Raw genomic sequence first — 17,562 nt, forward strand, 5'->3', positions numbered from 1 at the left:
TACCTGGAAAAAAAAAACCCAAATATGTCCTTATGCTTTGAGTTATTTCCTATTTTCCGAAACAAGCCAGCTGCAAAGATTAATTAAAATGTAATGATGGGGAATTCCCTGGCAGTCCAGTGGTTAGGACTCCACAATTTCACTGCTGAGGGCCCAGGTTCATTCTCTGGTCGGGGAACTAAGATCCTGCAAGCTGAGCGGCATGGCTGGGAAAAGAAAAAAAAAAAGGTGTAATGATGAACTTAAGAAGTAGAAAGCCACAAGAAAAAATTGCTCCCACCCTTAACAAAAAGAAAAAAGCCAGATAATCCAAAAACACTGTAAGTTTTTTTTGAGGATTTTTTTTATATATAAATTTATTTATTTAATTTATTTATTCTTGGCTGCGTTGGGTCTTCGTTGCTGCGTGCGGGCTTTCTCTAGTTGCGGTGAGTGAAGGTTACTCTTCGTTGTGGTGCACTGGCTTCTCATTGCGGTGGCTTCTCTTGTTGCGGAGCACGGGCTCTAGGCACGCGGGCTTCCGTAGTTGCGTGGCATGTGGGATCTTCCCGGACCAGGGCTCGAACCCGTGTCTCCTGCATTGGCAGGCGGATTCTTAACCACTGCGCCACCAGGGAAGTCCCAAAACGCTGCAAGTTTCTGAGCCCATCAGTGAGGTGAGGTGGTAAGACAACCAAATATCTAAATTCCACAGGGTGACAAGCCCCTCTGAGGAAATGGGACGTATGAACCACTTCACCTTTGACAGAGCACAGCCAAAAGAGATGTTGCTATAAAACAACTAAAATTTTCACAAACTCTTTTAGGGCCCAGTGTGCACTAGTGCCAATTTAGAACGCTGAGAGGCTCAGAAACAAAGGGATTCTGCATCCAGTCAATTCTTTTTTCATAGTCTTGCACTTCATGAGATGCTCATGGGAAATAGCGTGAGCAGGGCAGACCTGAGAAAGGTCCAGGTGTGTAGTACCTGCTCCAAGACTTGAGGGTACAAGCAGGAGTACCAAGAAAAGGCCATCTATACTTTGGGCCTGCAGGAGTACAAGGTGATCAGCTACTGCTGAGGAAGGAGCAAGAAATTCACCCATGTTGCAGATCAACCCTGACACGCAGCAAACGCAGTCTGTTGCTGGGAAGGGACGGTAAAGCCTCCCACCCTCAAGTTCCTGCACTGATATGAGGCCCAGGTTAGCTGCTGCTGGATAGGGCAGGAAACACACATCCTCCTTCACCCTGCATTGACATTAGGCAAATGTAAGGTCAACACTAGAGGAGGGACAGAAAGCCCACTCAGGCCGAGATCCTACGCTGATATGAAACAGATGACTTCTAGCACTGGAAGGCAGGCAGAGTAACTGCTCACACCCCATGCCCTCTGCCCTGTCCTCCTCCTCCCCTACTGATATAAGGCAAAGTTCAGCTGCCATGGGCAAGAAATCTGCCTGCATTCTAAACCCTGCTCTGAGTAAGAGGCAGTGGGAAAGTGACAGGATCACTGAGAAAGCTCAGCCCACGGGGCTCAGGTAACAGGACCTGACTAAGACTGAGGCTGAAACAGGAAAACTGCAAAACCCCTTCTACCACCACAAGTCTTACATCAAACAACAAGTAAGAGCAGTCTGCCACTGGGAGAGGGGCAAGAACATGGTGAGAGACCCTATGCAAGTATATAGGGCAAGCTGTCAGCTAAGGAGAGTAGAATAGGGACAATGAAAAAATCCTCCAACACTAAGGCCCCACATCAAAAACAAGGTAGCAGTAACCCACTGTTGGAGGAATTTGAAGTCAGTGGTGCACCAGTGATAACAATAACAACCACCCCAAACCCAGATCAACTACTAACTAAGCTGACTCAACCTAATTGCCAGAAAAAGTGTATCTTTTTTTTTTTTCCTTCTGTTAAAGAAAGGCAGACTGCCACATGCAGCAGCTCATTTGGATGTGTGTGGAGTACTGGAAGCTTGACTACCCTACGTTCTCCTACAAATGACCTTGAGAGCTTGTTTGCAGGTTCTAGTAGGGGAGCGCCGCTACTCATATACCCCCTTGATGGAAGAACAGTCCCCCTCTATCGGGCAAGGTCATCCTCTTCAACCAAGCATGCAGCTTCGAGAGGGACGCACATGGAGCGGTGAGGGAGAAAGGGGAGACCTGCCTAGCCGTCCAGATCAGCTGAATCAACCCTGGTGATCAATGGGGTGACAGATGTTGCAGCCAGATCACCCTCACATCCAAAAGTGTACCATCTCTGAGTATAAATACCACAAGTTCTACTGTTCATCTATATTCAATGTGTAACACACAATCAAAAAATTGTAAGACACATTTTTCAAAATGATTAAACCCACTGTCAACAGAGAAAAACAGCAATACAACCAGACTTAGACTTAGGTGCATATACTGGAACTTATCGGACACAGACATTAAAATAACTCTAATTAATATATTAAAAGATCTAGTAGAAAATAAGGTTGACACTTAATAAATGGGAAATTTCAGCACAGAGATGAAAGCTATACAAAGAAGCCTAATGAAAACACTAAAAATGAAAAACATGATATCAGAATGAAGAATTCCTCTGATGAGTTAATCAGCAGACTAGACACAATAGAGGAAAAAATAAGTAAACTTGTAGAAAAGTCAACAAAAATGATCAAACTGAAACACAAAGAAAAAAATGAGTGAAAAAACAGAATGGTGCATCTAAGAGCTGTGGGACAATACAGGCTAACGTATATGGAACTGGAATCCCAATAGAAGAGAGGAAGGAGTAGAAGTATTAGAAGAGATAATGGCCCAAAACTTCCTAAAATTAACTTAGAGAACCCCAAGCAGAAAAAATAAAAGGAAAACCACATCATAGTCAAACTGCTGAAAAGCAAAGTAAAATTTTAAAGGCAGTCAGAGAAGAAAGAAGCCTTACATTCTACAGGAAAACAATTAAGAATGACAACAGAGTTCTCATCTATGCCAACTAGAAGATGGAGTGATATTTTTAAAGCACTGAGGAAAATAAACTGTCAACCTAGAATTTTATACCCAATTATAATGTATCCTCAAAATGAAGGCAAAATAAAGATGTTTTCAGATGAACAAAAGCTGAGAATTCATTGCCAGCAAATCTGTAGTGCAAGAAATGTGAAAGTCAGTTCTTTAAGGGAAATCTGGATCAACACAAAGAAATACCAAGCACTGAAAATGGTAAAAATGTGGGTAATTTTTTTCATTTTCTTAATCTCTTTAAAAGATAAGTGACTGTCTAAAGCAAAAATAGTAACATGTCGCAGGATTTATAGCATATGCGGAATGGATAACGATAATAGCACAAGACACTGGAGAAGGAAATGGAAGTATATTCTTACACTGTATGTAAAATGGTATAATATTATTTGAAGGTAGACTGTGATAAATTAAAATTGTATATCATAAACCCTTACAGCAATGACTAAAACAAAGATGACAAAAAGGTATAAAGAATAAGTTAATAGTGAAGATAAAATGGATTCATTAAAATAGAATGATGACTATGTCAACAATGGGTGAATCTAGCCATGTGAAGGGTTTCTAGAGTTCACTGCATCACTTTTGCAACTTTTCTTTAAAGTCTGAAGCTTTTTCAAAATAAAAGGTTTAATTGAAAATATTAATGGCAAAAAATGGCCCTGAAGAAATCTCCAATATTTACTTAACCCCTATAGTGTGCAAAGTCTGCAAAAGGAAATATGAAGCTGTACAAAGGAGAGAGAACATGGGATTCCCATCAGGCTGCAGCTCACATTCTATGAGCTCAAAAATGAATAACTGACCATGAGTATATATCAGAAATCTGTCCAGAAATAACAAAATTTTTTATTAAGGAATTGATATATTCCCTAACTCTAAGAGCCAATAACCTGGAAACAGCAAAAATGAAAGTCCCTCAACTGGTCACTATTTTGTGAAATCATTAAAATATCCCTACCATATGTGGTTTAAAAGTCCTACATGTGATTCAAAGGACATTTACTGAACACTGCCGATGAGCCACGCCCTGTACTCGATGCTAGGGGCAGGGAGAGAAGCTGCATGTTAATACCCTGAAACTCAATTTAAATAAAAAGACAAAAATAGAAGAAATGGCCCAAAAACGTTATAGATGTTCTAACAGAGGACATACATCAAATACTGAGGAAGAAAGTCCAGGGGAAGAAGCAAAGTCCAAGAGGACCAGAAAAAGATGAGGACGCTGAAAGGAACAAGCTGTCGGAAGAAAGAAGGGAAAGAACTGAGGGTGTTTCAACAATGTAGGATAAACACTACCTGAGGTCACAGAAGAGGCTGGAGAGGACTGATAAGAGCACATAAAGGGTCAAGCCTTAGAAAAGAGTGTGCCTTAGAAAGAAGGATGTCTTTGACTTTCCAATACAAGAAATTGAGAAGAAAGAATACAGGTATCACTAACTTGAAGTTCCTCATATTCACAGTGAACACCTATGTGCTGCACTTGGGCTCTTTCTCTCACACAATCAAACCACCCAGACTTCGCACGTGCTTTTTCCGGAACCTGTAATATTGTTCCCCTTCCTCTCTGCCTGGTTAATGCCCATTTACCTTTCATCTCTACTCAATCTCCTGGAATCTTCACTCTTAGCACAGCAGACCTCTCCTTCACAATACTCCTCAGACTTGAGTAACACTTTGTGTTCCCTGCCAGATTGTGAATTCCATAAGAGCAGGGGCCAGCTCTGTTTTAAATTTCCATGTCACTACCCAGAACCTGGTATCATGCATGAAACATAGTAGACCCCAAGAAATACTGATTAAACGAGTGAACCAATATAGAGAAAGAGAAAGTTAAAACCTATAGTCTCTATTTTTTATGAATGACAACTACACACAAAGTCACACAGAAAGCAAAAGCTATATTTCATTAAATTACTAAAAATAGAAATTGTCTCGGAAGGCTATCCTGTATGACTGTTAATTAGCAATGCCATTTAGCACAAGGGAAGAGCTACAAGTAATAGGCACTCCATCATAATTTCAAAATAAATTAATTCATGAATGGCACTCAAAGTGAGTTACGCATAAAGGCTAAGCCAGGATCCAATCTAGAGTTGAATATGATAAAACAGGAAGCAGTACAGTGTAGTTTAAGCATAACAGCTTAGAATCAGGTTGCCTAGGTTAAAATATTGGCTCTACTCTCATCAGCTATGGCTTTGGCAAGTTACTCTTTGCTCTGTAGTGGGCATTAATGTTTTCCCTTCCCAGCGTCCACTCCCGTTCCAGCAACAGCAGCACTTTTTCTTCAAGGAGTCACATCCTCCTCCCTGACTCTTCAGTGTGGCCCCTCTCTAGGGTAGAGGATGAACTTGTGACCTAGGTTTAAGTGATTAAGTACACTACTTCCCCCTAAATAGAACTAAAATTCCAGCAACGAGAACATGATCAAAACTGTGCCAATCAGAGCCAATTCCAAGACTTTTCTTTTAGCTATTAGATAAAAGAGAACCTGAAAACAACTGGGGTTACAGTTGCTGTGGTCATCTTGCTGCTATGAAGAGTTAGTCCTAAAATGGAGCAAGCCCAGAAGGGAAACTGACAGACAGTGTGAAAGCAGATCCTGAGGACACCACCTGAGCCCCTGTGCCAATCCTCACCTCAAGTCAGCTCCACCTGTAACTTTTTAGCCCTCTGCTTAAACCAAGTTAGGCTGGACTTTCTGCCACTTACATCCATGAGTCCCCACTAATATACTTTCTCAGCTGCAGTTTCATCATCTGGAAAATGAGGATTCGCTAAGCTTCCGTGCCCTCATCTGTGAAGCAGAGTACCTACTTCATAGGTTTGTTGGGAAAAGTAAACACTTAGCACATAGCACAGATCTCACACATCATCAACTTGCTAAGATGTTTAAAAACAGAAAACACTTCTTATAAAGAATACTGAGCTATATATGTGATTTTAATTAAAAATCTGAGAATTATGTGACTGGATAATAAGTTTAAGTGAGCAAAAACCTCTGGTAAAAAGATAATGGCAACAGCTAAAATGTAAATCGGGATAAAAATCCCAACACTGAGTTTCCTGCTACCAGGTAATTCAGACATTAACTAAAACTATAACAAGAGTTATTGCAAGCAAATTATCACCACAGAAGTATAGATGCCAATGTTGAAGAAGAGAAATTAAAACAGTCACCTCCCCAGTAACAAGAGTAGAAATCAGTGAATAGAAAATGGACAAGGAACAGAGAAAATCAAAGCCAAAAGTTAAGACTGATAAACTTCTAGTAAGACTGATAAAGAAAAAAAACAAAAAACCCAAAGACTATCAATATTAGGAATGAAAGAGGGTCTATCACTATAGAACCTAAAGACATTAAAGAGATAATAAGAGAATGTTATAAACAACTTTATGCCAATACGGTAAATAACGGAGATGAAATTAACAAATATACTGAGAAATGTAACTTATAAAAACTGACACAAGAAAAAGAGAAAATTTGAATTGCCCTAAAAATTTCTTTAAAATTGAATTTGTAATCAAAAACTTTCTTACAAAGGAAATTTCTAAATGTTGGCTGAAGTCTGTAAACCACTGTGTCAATCAAGCAAAACACCTGAGGGTTAGATGAGGTTTTTTCCCCCCCCCAACCCCAGAACACCAGTTTTTTTCCCCTCTAGTGGATTTTTAGTGAATGGAAGGGTGGTACAGAGAGAGGAAGAGTCAAAAAAAGAAAGAAGAGATTGAATAACAATTAAGGAGATAAACACAGAGTAAAAGTAAAAGAAATCGAATGGTCTCATATGTCAGTAGGACAGAATAAAATCAACAAAGACTAGATTACCTGCATTAATGGTGTATAATAGGCAACCTGAGAACCTACAGATTAGATTAGAAATGGATGAATAAAGGGAAATAGACCTGAAAAAATGTTGGTTTGTATTTCCTAAACAAGCAAGTGATAGCAGAAGGGAGTTGTTCGAGAATCTGCAAACTGTCAAGAAGCAAGTAAGGAGGCTGTTACACAAAGCAGACAAGGTACAGAATAGTTGAGCTAACTGGAATAACAATCAGTATTGTTTAGAGGCACTCTGTATTACTGTGATAATACCTTCTATTATATATTAAAGCATTAGTTCCAAACTTGAAAAACTGCTTCTAGAAGAAAATTTTCAGATAGAAAAAGTTTCTCAGCTAGAGACAGAAATACTACAGTTTCTCAAAACAGCATTGAAGCAGGGAACTAAGGAAACCTGGAGAAAAGAACTTGGTGTTAAAAAAAGTCAGGTCTCTTCTTGGTGGGTTTGAATCTAACCTAAAAAGTATAAAACTTATTTTACTTTATTATTACTGAAGTATAAATAAAAGATAGCCTAAAGAACTACAGTCAATTCTCATTACTCTAGGCAGTTACGTTCTACAAACTCACTTCAAACACTGAATTAGCCAACACTGAACCACTGCTCCTAAGGGAAAATATTAATACAAGGTGAGGTTCCTGCAAGCCTCTGGTCACATTTTTGTCAACCAATCAGAACATAACCTCGTTTAATGTATGTTCTGCTTGACATCTTATTCAATACATACTGTAGATTCATGAACGCTTAATTCACAGCCAACAGCACCATGACTCATGGCTGAACAAAGCTCATCTAACAGATATTTTCTCCAGAAGGCACATGACCGCATTCTTGGGTAGCACTTCAGCACTCTCCTTGCGGGGCGGGGGGCATGTATACAGTGAAATCACCAACGAAAAGCACAGGATGTGAAAAATGTCGCACTAAAAAAATGGCGAAAAAGACACTTGTTACTGTAAGAGAGCTGGAACAAGAAGGCAGAACATTGCCTTGTCTGACCTCGGCTAGGAACGTGTGCTCGGGCAGCACCAATTTTTCACTGCACTGTGCATGTCTGCAAATTACTATGAAAGCACTATGAGTGCTGATTTGGGAGTTACAAATAAATTTTAGTGAGTAGGCAAATTTGAAACCCAGGAATAATGAGGATTGATGCACTCACAAAAATTTACACTACTGTCATACGAGTAAATTTTTTAAAAGTTTACTGTAAATGAACCTAGAAATCTAGGAAACGGTAATGGAAAAATACCATTTCTTGGAATCAATCTGCCAAGATTTTTTAGTTATTGAAACATGAAAAATACAAACCCATTAAAAGTCACTTTTACAATGGTCTCAAGCAGGCCTCTTCAATTTACTAGCATATGACAATCAGCATTAGGAGAAATCAAAATCTGTTCATTTCTAAGTTATAAATGAAATCCATTAAATCCCACTTGGGGAACTGAATTCACTAAATTTTTAACAGCAGAATGGCCAACATATTTACTGTAATCAACTTTTTAGAAATATCATTTATTTCAACGGACTGTTATTGAGTATCAGGCCACACTTCCCCTCATCCTAAGATTCAAATGATGCCAAAAGATGATTTCATGACTTAATACATCATTACCCACACTGATTACATACTACAGTAAAATATACTACAGGAAAAACAAAGTCTGATCTAGGCGCTACAGAGCTCTCACAGATGAGTGATTTCGATTTTTATTCAAACACCTAAATGTTCATGTTCAAAGCTTCACATATTTGTAAATCACCTTTAGTTCTTGAGAGAGAGACAGAGAGAAATAGCAATAAAAGAGAAAACTACAATTGCATGAATTAATGAGTAATTCAACAAAATTTTTGAAAAAGCTATCTCTCTCCCATCCAGTCCCTCAATGTCCCAATTAACTCCTATTGCATTATAGGAATTACATAATTTACAGAGAAAGGTGAGAATTAAGTGAAAAAATCAGAAACTCCATAAACCTGCCTTTGAGATCATTCCAGACCAATGCCCACATTTTACAGTCAGCTGCCAGCCAAGTGCTCTTTTTACACCATCATTTTTAGGAACCTGACTAGATTTAGCACACCTGAACATTAAGCAGAACAGCTATGTATTCAAAAAAAAAAAGTCCCCCAAATATTAGCTATAAAAACCCATGCCAAAGTGTATATTTTCTAAAGAGACACTGTGTCTCCCTTGGTCTGATCAAGCTGAAATTTGAACTGATCTAAAAATGGGGCAATTGTTAGAAAATGAAGAATCCAATACTTTAAAAAAAGAAAAAAAATTATACGTTGATACCATGCTTCCCTGTGGTAGAGCTTTGATTAAAACTTGGGTCCAAACATTAGCACTGACCTTCGAAGCTAAATTGGCATACATTCCCTTTAAGAAGGTATCATTAACATTTTAAATTAGAACAGCTAAGAAGAAATAGACAATTACATTCAGTCCTGTGCTTTCTTCTACTTTCATAGAGGATTGTGTTAGAAATTACCGGGAATTTGTCTGTCTCTCATTCATCCTACTTTGCTGCCTTTGTCAACATCCTGGTTCACCTATTACCACCTGAACTTCTGTAAGAGCTAAATGCTTTCCTAGTCTCATTGCAATTCACTATGCCCACCACCAGACTACCTTTTCCAAGGCCTTCTCTGTCCCCACATTCAAGCACCTCCAACAGTTCACACTGCCATCAAAATTAAGAACACATTTCTCAGCTTGGCTTTCAAGGTCCTCCATAATCTGCCCTAACATGCCTTCAGAGTTTTCTTTCTTATAATTCTCCAACAGGCAGCCTAAGCTCCAGAACATACCTCCAGCTTTTCTGTGTCTAGACCCGTGGTTAGCATTTCCCTCCGCTTGGGTGTACTTCCCCCTCCCTTCCGGTTGAAGTCCTGTCCACCCTTTCAAGGCTTATCTCTATCACAAAAGCGTCTCTGATTTTCCTAACCCACATGTCTCCCTCCCTGCAATCTGACATCACTTTCTTTATAGCCCTCGTAGGGCACTTCACTCAGACTTGTCTAGCAGTTATTTATCTTCTCCTCCTAGGGCGGAGGGTCCCAGGGCAGAGCCTAAATCAAATGTTTCTTTATTAAAATTAAAAACCAAACTCTGTCAAAAGGGAAAAAAAAAAAAAAAAGACACATCTTACTTTGCAATCGGGGGTGGGGGGAAAGCCTAATTATTAGTAGGGTAGAATACATTCTCCAACAGAAACTTTAAAAGAATTTATCCTTAAATCAACAACCTTACCAGAAGAGTGTCATCCATTCAAATCATTACGGGAGATATGTAACTGGGAGCAACATGTATTACTTTTCAAACATAGCAAACCTGTCCCTGATCTCCATCAATACATCAAATGAATAATAAAGTATGACTGTATTGTAACGATGCCGCATTTATCTAATAGCGCTAGGATGTGAAGGGTTCACATGAGAGAGTTTTCTGAAAAAGTGGCTTCCTACTGCAGAAACAGCTCAGACACGCCCGTAGACTGGACCAGCTGAGAAATTGTTGTGGGAAACTGACCTCCACTTCACCCAGGCCAGCAGAAGACACTTGGGCACAGTGGGGAGGTCATTTTGTGCCAGTTACCTGCACCTGGTAAACAGGTATGCAGCACGGAGAGAAGGCAAGGAGGGTATTAAAAACCCTATCAAATGGCAAAAGGAGCTTTTTGTGTCTGGCAGAATCCTCATTCCAAGTTACTGGTCTATCCACAGTGTATTAATCCTTGAGAAACTTTGAAAAGTTGACCATCTGTTCTTCTGTCTCAGAACAAGCTATGTCATCCCCTCCTGGAAGATTCCATACCCTCTGCCACTGAAAAACATTCCACGCTCTAATTATATCTGTTATGGATTGAATTGTGTACCCCCAAATTCATACATTGAAATCCTAACTTGCAATACTTCAGAACATGACCTTATGGGGATACAGGGTCAATGCAGATGTAATTAGATGAGGTCATATTAGAGTAGGGCAGGCCCCTCCTCCAATATGACCCATGTCCTTATAAAAACAGCAAATTTGGACCCAGACAATCACACAGGAAGAATGCCATATAAAGATGAAGTCAGAGATCACAGTGATGCTACCACAAGTCAAGCAACTCCAAAGATTGCCAGCAAACCACCAGAAGAGAGGCGAGAGGCATGGAACAGATTTTTCTTCAAGCCCAAAGAAGATATCCTGATCTTAAAGTTCAGCCTCCAGAATGGTGAGATAATAAATTTCTGTTGCTTACACCACCCAGTTTGTTGAATTCTGTTTGGGAATCCCTAGCAAACTAACAGTGCTACTGGCGTCTTTCCATTTACTATACCACTGATCTACTGTGACCACCACACACCTCTTCAAGTAACCAAATTTCTTAAGAATGATAAGTGTTGCACTAGTTCAACAAACACATACTGATGACCTCTATGTGCCAGGCACCGAGGACACAGCAGGGGACTGACATGGTCCCTGCCCTCATACAGGTGACAGTGTCATCAGGATAACTGACAACAAACCAAAATTATACAATGATAAAATTACAACTGCGATAACAGCAATAAGTGACACACTTCCTTTCTTCTTTAAACTGAGGATAGTGGATATATGGAACCCCGTCTAGATGACTCCAGGACATTGCTATGGAGACCCAGTGCACAGGTGCAAGCCCTTTATTGTTTTTGCTTCCCTCCCAGATGCCAGGTTGTAGGACACCATGAGGTCTACTTCCATCAACTATCATTCTTTGCTCACTCTCTCCCAATCTATCCATTTCTAGCTTGGGGCTTCTAATTTGCTGTGGGCTAGAAAATTCAGGTAACTCATATTGCTAACAAGCGTGGATTAAGTAATAAAAAGTGCTGCAAGTGAGAACTAAGGATTTGGCTTTAAGGTGGGTTTTCTGATTTACTTTAGATTCTCAGAGACATGTTTTCCTACAGAATTCTGTTACACGGCTCAAAGGTGGAACATTATTCCATATAAACTAGGTGTTATTGAATAATTTTATTACTTTGGTATTAAATTGCCTGGTAAACACTTGTTTTCTTTCAAACGGAATACAGTACGGGGATGCTATGTGAACAGTGACTTAGGGAAGAAATACTGCCCAAATTCAGAATTAGACAATTTATTGCCCAGTGTAAGGCATATTTTTGTTATCTAATTGAAAATCATAAATCATATCACCAAATAACAGGACCAAGGGGTTGTATAGCATTACAACTGGAAACCCTAGCCAAAACGTTTCGCAGTACGTAATAAATACCACCTACCTCTTATGCATATCCAACAATCATCTTTTTTGTTGTGTTTTTTAAGTTCTTCTTCAGTTACTTCAATTAATCTTCCTTTTAATCCTGTTAGGTCCTTTCCACTTTTGGTCAGTCGAATCCAATCCATAAGACTTCTGCCCTGTTTCAGAGGGACCTCAAAAAGGAAAAGGGAAGAATTCAATGTGGCTTTTTCGAGTAAGCTGCCTTCCCTTCCCCTTCCTGCTGCTGGTCTTCAGGCCACTTCATTATTGATTCCCACTCCAAAAGATAAGAAAACTCAAATATAACAATTCTAAAAATCTTCTTCAGCTTTAGGAGGTGGTATTAGAATTATAAATGGAACCCTATATAAAGTACCTGGGCCATGAGGTGGGGCTTAGAAATTCTGGCACACAAATGTCCATCCAAATGGTACCATAGTACAAGGATAGTACTGAACCCAGAGTCAGAAAACAAGTTTTGGTCCTGGCTCTATCGCTAATATGTTCTAGTCGCTTACCAATTTGGACCAAAATTTCTTTGCCTTAAAAATCAAGGGATTTGATAGAAGAAAATAGAAACAACTGGCTAAAGTTGATTTTCCAGATTTTCAACATACACAGAATATTAGAAATCACATGAGATGGTAATATGTTTTCTAAGAATCCACTGAGAAACAAAGGTTATCAAATAATGGAAAATAATAAAACTGTGGCTCCCCATATTCCTTATAATAATGTCTCTAAACTGTCACACTCTAGGGAAGGGGTTGGCAAACTGGCCTATGCCCGTTTCTGTATAGCCCTTGAGCTACAAGTAATTTCCACCCATGGTGGTGGTGGTGGAGGTGAAGAGACTGAATCCTTATGACGCCCTCAAAGCCTAAATTATTTATTACCTGGGCTTTGCACAAAACTTTGCTTTCTCCTGCCTAGAGGGTTTGATAACAGGATGTTTGGGATTTTGTGGGTTTTTTTTTTTTTTTTTTTTTTACAAAACACATTTTCAAAGCTTTTAGATAAGAGGTACAATTAGTGTTTTAACCAGTTAAGACACCCTAGTGGAAGTTTTTCAAGACATCTAACCTGTATAACTAGTTTGTAACATAGTACCAGATACCTGTTTAACATAAAAGCAGTCATATTCAAGGAAGTTTATTGCTATTTGTGTCCCTCCAAAATAGACTGAAATCCTAATCCTCAATGTGATGGTATTAGGAAATAGGGCCTCTGGTAGGTGATGAAGTTGTTGGGATTAGTGCCCTTATAAAACAGGCATTAGAGAGTTCCCTCACCCCTTCCACCAAGTAAGGACACAAAAAGATGGCTACAAACCAGGAATCGGGGTCTCACCACACACAGAATTGGCCAGGGCATTGATCTTGGACTTCCCAGTCGCCAGAAGTGTGAGAAATAAGTTTCTGTTGTTTATAAGCCACCTATGATATTCGGTGAGAGCAGCCCGAAAGCACTAAAACACACATCTCACGTTCCTGAATCATATCTATTTTAGACATGCAATTGCCCCCAAAATAACCAAGTTAATAGGTCTGTGGTGCCTCTCCAACTTCACATTTCTTCTTACCAATCCACATCATCCCATTCTTACCATCGCTAAAACTCTCTAGGTCTCTTGGTCTTCATAAATGAAGTAAAGTGTGAGAATACATATGATCTTTCCCATCCCAAACCACTTCTTTCACCACTCCATCACCTGCAGGGTAGTTAAAAGTAATCTTTTGGAAATGCACATCTAATCTAGGACCCTCCCTTCTTCAGTGGCTCCCCATATTCCGTATAATAATGTCTCTAAATGCCCTCGAGTGGTTTACTAGGCCCTTCATAATCTGGTCATAGTTTACCTCACTAGCTCCATGTTTTAACTTTTGTCCCTTCCCATTCTATACTTTTAGGTAAATGGAAACTGATTCCGCTCTCTCTCCCCCGCAGACGTTACTTCCTCCAGAAGCCTTTTCTGACCCCGACTCCTTCAAGGTCATAACAGACTGTTATAGTCCCTATGGTATTTATAACTGCCTCTTCACTAGTCTGTGAAGCCTACTGGACTAAACTCTTTGACAACAGAGATGTTGGGGCCCAGGGAAGGCCATGCAAGAGAAACACTTTGACTGTCCTCTTTGTCTCCCTGAAAGCAGGAAATAAATCTCCCATGTGAAAGGTGCCCTCCCTGTACTGGGAGGTAGAAAGACATCCTTCTCACCAGAGATAGGAAATTCAGGGCCAAGAAGCCTGTAAACAAATCTTGTTATTTGTTTACTAATTTACCACCCAAGCCCAAACTTTGCTCAAATTCCTTACCATTTCAGTATCCAGACCTAAGTTTCTTTGTCCCATCAATTCCTCTCAAATGTATTGTTTGTCTAAAAAGTATAAAAGCTGCCTGCTTTGGCCACTTCTTAGTGTAAGAGGGAAGAATCTATTACAAGTTAATCACTAAAGGGATGTCGCCTATAAGTTTAAATTATACGTAATGGCCCATCTCTGGGAACCTGGCTATCCCGGCAATGAGCATTAAGCTAAAAATACCTTTGTTTAGTTCACAGGAAACATCCTGACCAGGACCACCTGTGAATGACTGCAGAGAGGAAGAAATTAACACATCCTCTCTGGAGGCTGATGGGAAACAGGGAATGTTTGACTTTACTCCCTCCTCTTCTAGTATAAAAGAAGCCTGAATTCTAACTCAGGCAAGATGGTTCTTTGGGGGATGACCCCACCAGCTTCTCCATTTGCTGGCTTTTCAAATAATGTCATTATTCCTTCCCCCAGCAATTCGTCTCCCCCTTATTGGCCTATTGTGCTGCGAGCAGTAGGAGCTTAGACTCATAACAATAGATCCCATTTCTACAAGACTTCTGTGCATGCCAATTAAGTTTGTTTCTTTTTCTCCTGCTAATCTGTCTTGTGTCAATTTTGTAGAAATTTCCCCCTCCCCAACAGAGATCACATCTCCAGCATATGGTAGGGTCTCAATAAATATGGTATTGAGACCCAAATATGGTAGGGTCTCCATGTCTCTGCTTCTTATTTGTAAAAAAAGCTTCAGTCTCCTAGGCCTTCCCAGAGTTCCAAAGAACAGAGTCAAACAGCTAATGACTACAGAAGTGAGAAAATGCAGAAACCAAGGAAAAGTAGTCAAGCAAGAAAACTACAAAGAGCTTGAACAATAGTCACAGGACTCCTAGTCCCTCCTGAAGAAATACAGATAACAACATGATGCATATCCTTGAGTTCTTTTACAGCAACCAGGACCCCAAGGGATAGAAACTGCTGACCACAAACATGAAGGCCCCAGCCTGGTTGGAACAAGAAGGTTGCGGATTAAGATTTCTAAAATATCACCATGTTACCTCACCACCAACCAAATAGAAGAATGTCCACAAGCTAATCATGCTCCCTGGACCCTCACCCCAAATGTTGTCTTTGAAAACCCTTGCCTGAAAGCCATCGGGGAGTCTGGGTGTTCTGAGCACTAGCTGCCTGTTCTCCTTGCTTGGCACCCTGCAAATAAACGCTGCACTTTCCTCCACCACAACCCAGTATCAGGAGATGGCCTTTGCTGCGCGTCGGGAAAGCGAACTCAAGTTCGGTTTGGCAACAATTTCAAAAAGGGGGAAAAAACCGTCTGAGTTTTCTCTTGAATTGCACAATAATCGTATTTTATTCTCTTTCTGGACCCAAAGAGTCACCTTTGCCATCACCACCTGGGGAAACGTTTGTCTTTGCCTCTAAGTTTTCTCCTTTAAATGATACTGAGAACATGGCTGGTAGTTTTAATGGAGAAGGGCAGCAACTCTCATATTCTAATCCAGAGATGCTTTCTTTGTAAAGGCTCTACTCTTCAGCCAAGCACTTAGCTTAAGGAGAGAAGCAGGTCAAACACCAAGAAGACGAGGACACATGACTGGATGGCTGCATAATATATGCAGCAATAAGTGAAAAGTCACAGTCAGAGTCACATCACATCAAGCCTACTGGGTCCAAGGCAGCATTTCTTAACCAGTTTTCTTTTCTGTGAAATGGAGATAACGAAAGCACCCACTTCATAGGATCATTAGAAAGATTAAACAAGTTAATACATGTAAAGCACTGAGGTCTTCAGTAAGCACTAAATAAATCTCAGCTTTATTATTATTACAGTTGGGGTTATAGACTTCTGAAAAGCTAATGAAAGCTACAGATCCCTGAACCCATAATTCTAATCTAGAGTCAAACTCCAGGTCCATGTGGAGTACATAGAGAAAGTTGGTGAAGTTCCCAAATGATGTCAATGCTAAGGCTCAAGAGTTCAGAAATGAAAAAGGAGTGGCCCGAGTAGGTGGAAGTCTTGAAAACAAAACATGAAGATGTGGTTATTGAATGAGGAACTAACAATCAACAGGAGCAAGCAGCATTCATGTTGCAATGAACACAGGAGACAATTCTATTAAATTCTGCAAATATAAAACACATTTGTGTTCCACCTGTTGGTAACAGAAGCTATGTGCAACAAAAAGTTAAAGAGTATTATATTAGCTTCAGAGTCAGCAAATGACATCAGTAGAAAAGGCAGTGATAAAACAATCAGGTACCAGAGGAAGAGAGAAAGGCAGTGTGACTTGGAGAAGTATCCGTAAACCTAACTGGAGGTTTGTAGACACTTGTTCTCGCTTCTCCAATCTTCCCTAGCTCCCGGAGTCCCCACCCTTGGCGGGATGATCACTGGTCACTGTCGCTAGTGCTCAGCCTTTCCTCTCTTCTAGGGAACTCACATCGCTCACAACCCCTTCGGAAAGTGAACAAAAGAACGGAGAGGAGGTTATGTTGAAGGAAGGAAGCTAATATTGAGTCCCTACAATATGGGACGCACAGAGCCTGGCCCTATCATACATCTGAATTTAATTAATGGGAAAAGAGTTGGAAGAAGGGAACTGACAGAACGGGATAAAGGGATGGGAAAGAAAAGAGGCCAGTACGTAAGAGGGAGGGAGGTTAGGAGAGCTCGAGGACTGGAAACGGCATGGGATCTGAAAGAGATCGCCAGCAAGGGCGGGAGGGAACGAAAGCTAGAGGTGGGGACAGGAGGTGGGAGAGGGGACGGAAGGAGAGAACGGACTGTGCCGGAGCATGAAACGCTGGCGGGAAGGGAGGGCTGCGGCACGAGACCGCCGGAGTCACCGCTTACCTTGCTACGCCCCCCGGAGGAGACGCGCTGCTGCGAGCTGGAGCCCGGGAAAGACTGGGAAGGGACGTTCAGCATCCTGTACCCTTGGCCCGGGCCCTGCCCGGGGTACGCCGCCCAACGGGATAGGTCGGCGCGACCCCTCTGGAGTAACACCTCCGGCTCCGGCTCTGAGGCCGGGCAGAGGCCAAGCCCCCAACCCACTTCCGGGGTCGCCCGGGGTGAGGCGCGCCATGACGCAGCACGTCGAGGACGCGAGGGGCGGAGCCAACGAGAC

At 40.8% G+C, this 17,562-nt stretch overlaps 1 protein-coding gene across 5 annotated transcripts in view; it reads right to left on the reverse strand.

Annotated features, from left to right (window-relative positions):
• The window catches only part of CYB5R4 (cytochrome b5 reductase 4), an 84,498-nt gene extending 66,978 nt beyond the window's left edge, over positions 1–17,520 (reverse strand). For 4 of the 5 annotated variants that reach the window (XM_082474226.1, XM_082474229.1, XM_082474227.1 and 1 more), the window contains exons 1-2: positions 17,289–17,491; positions 12,126–12,279 (exon numbers count right to left, since the gene is read on the reverse strand). In XM_082474226.1, the coding sequence (XP_082330352.1) occupies positions 12,126–12,279; positions 17,289–17,363 (229 nt within the window). In that variant the 5' untranslated portion in view covers positions 17,364–17,491. Of the gene's footprint in view, positions 1–12,125; positions 12,280–17,288 lie in introns of all 5 variants that reach the window. The other variant, XM_082474230.1, reaches the window with a different exon arrangement.
• Positions 17,521–17,562: the final 42 nt, after the last annotated feature.

Source organism: Balaenoptera physalus, assembly GCF_965194825.1.
Source record: "Balaenoptera physalus genome assembly, chromosome: 9".
NCBI classification, from domain to species: Eukaryota; Metazoa; Chordata; class Mammalia; order Artiodactyla; family Balaenopteridae; genus Balaenoptera; species Balaenoptera physalus.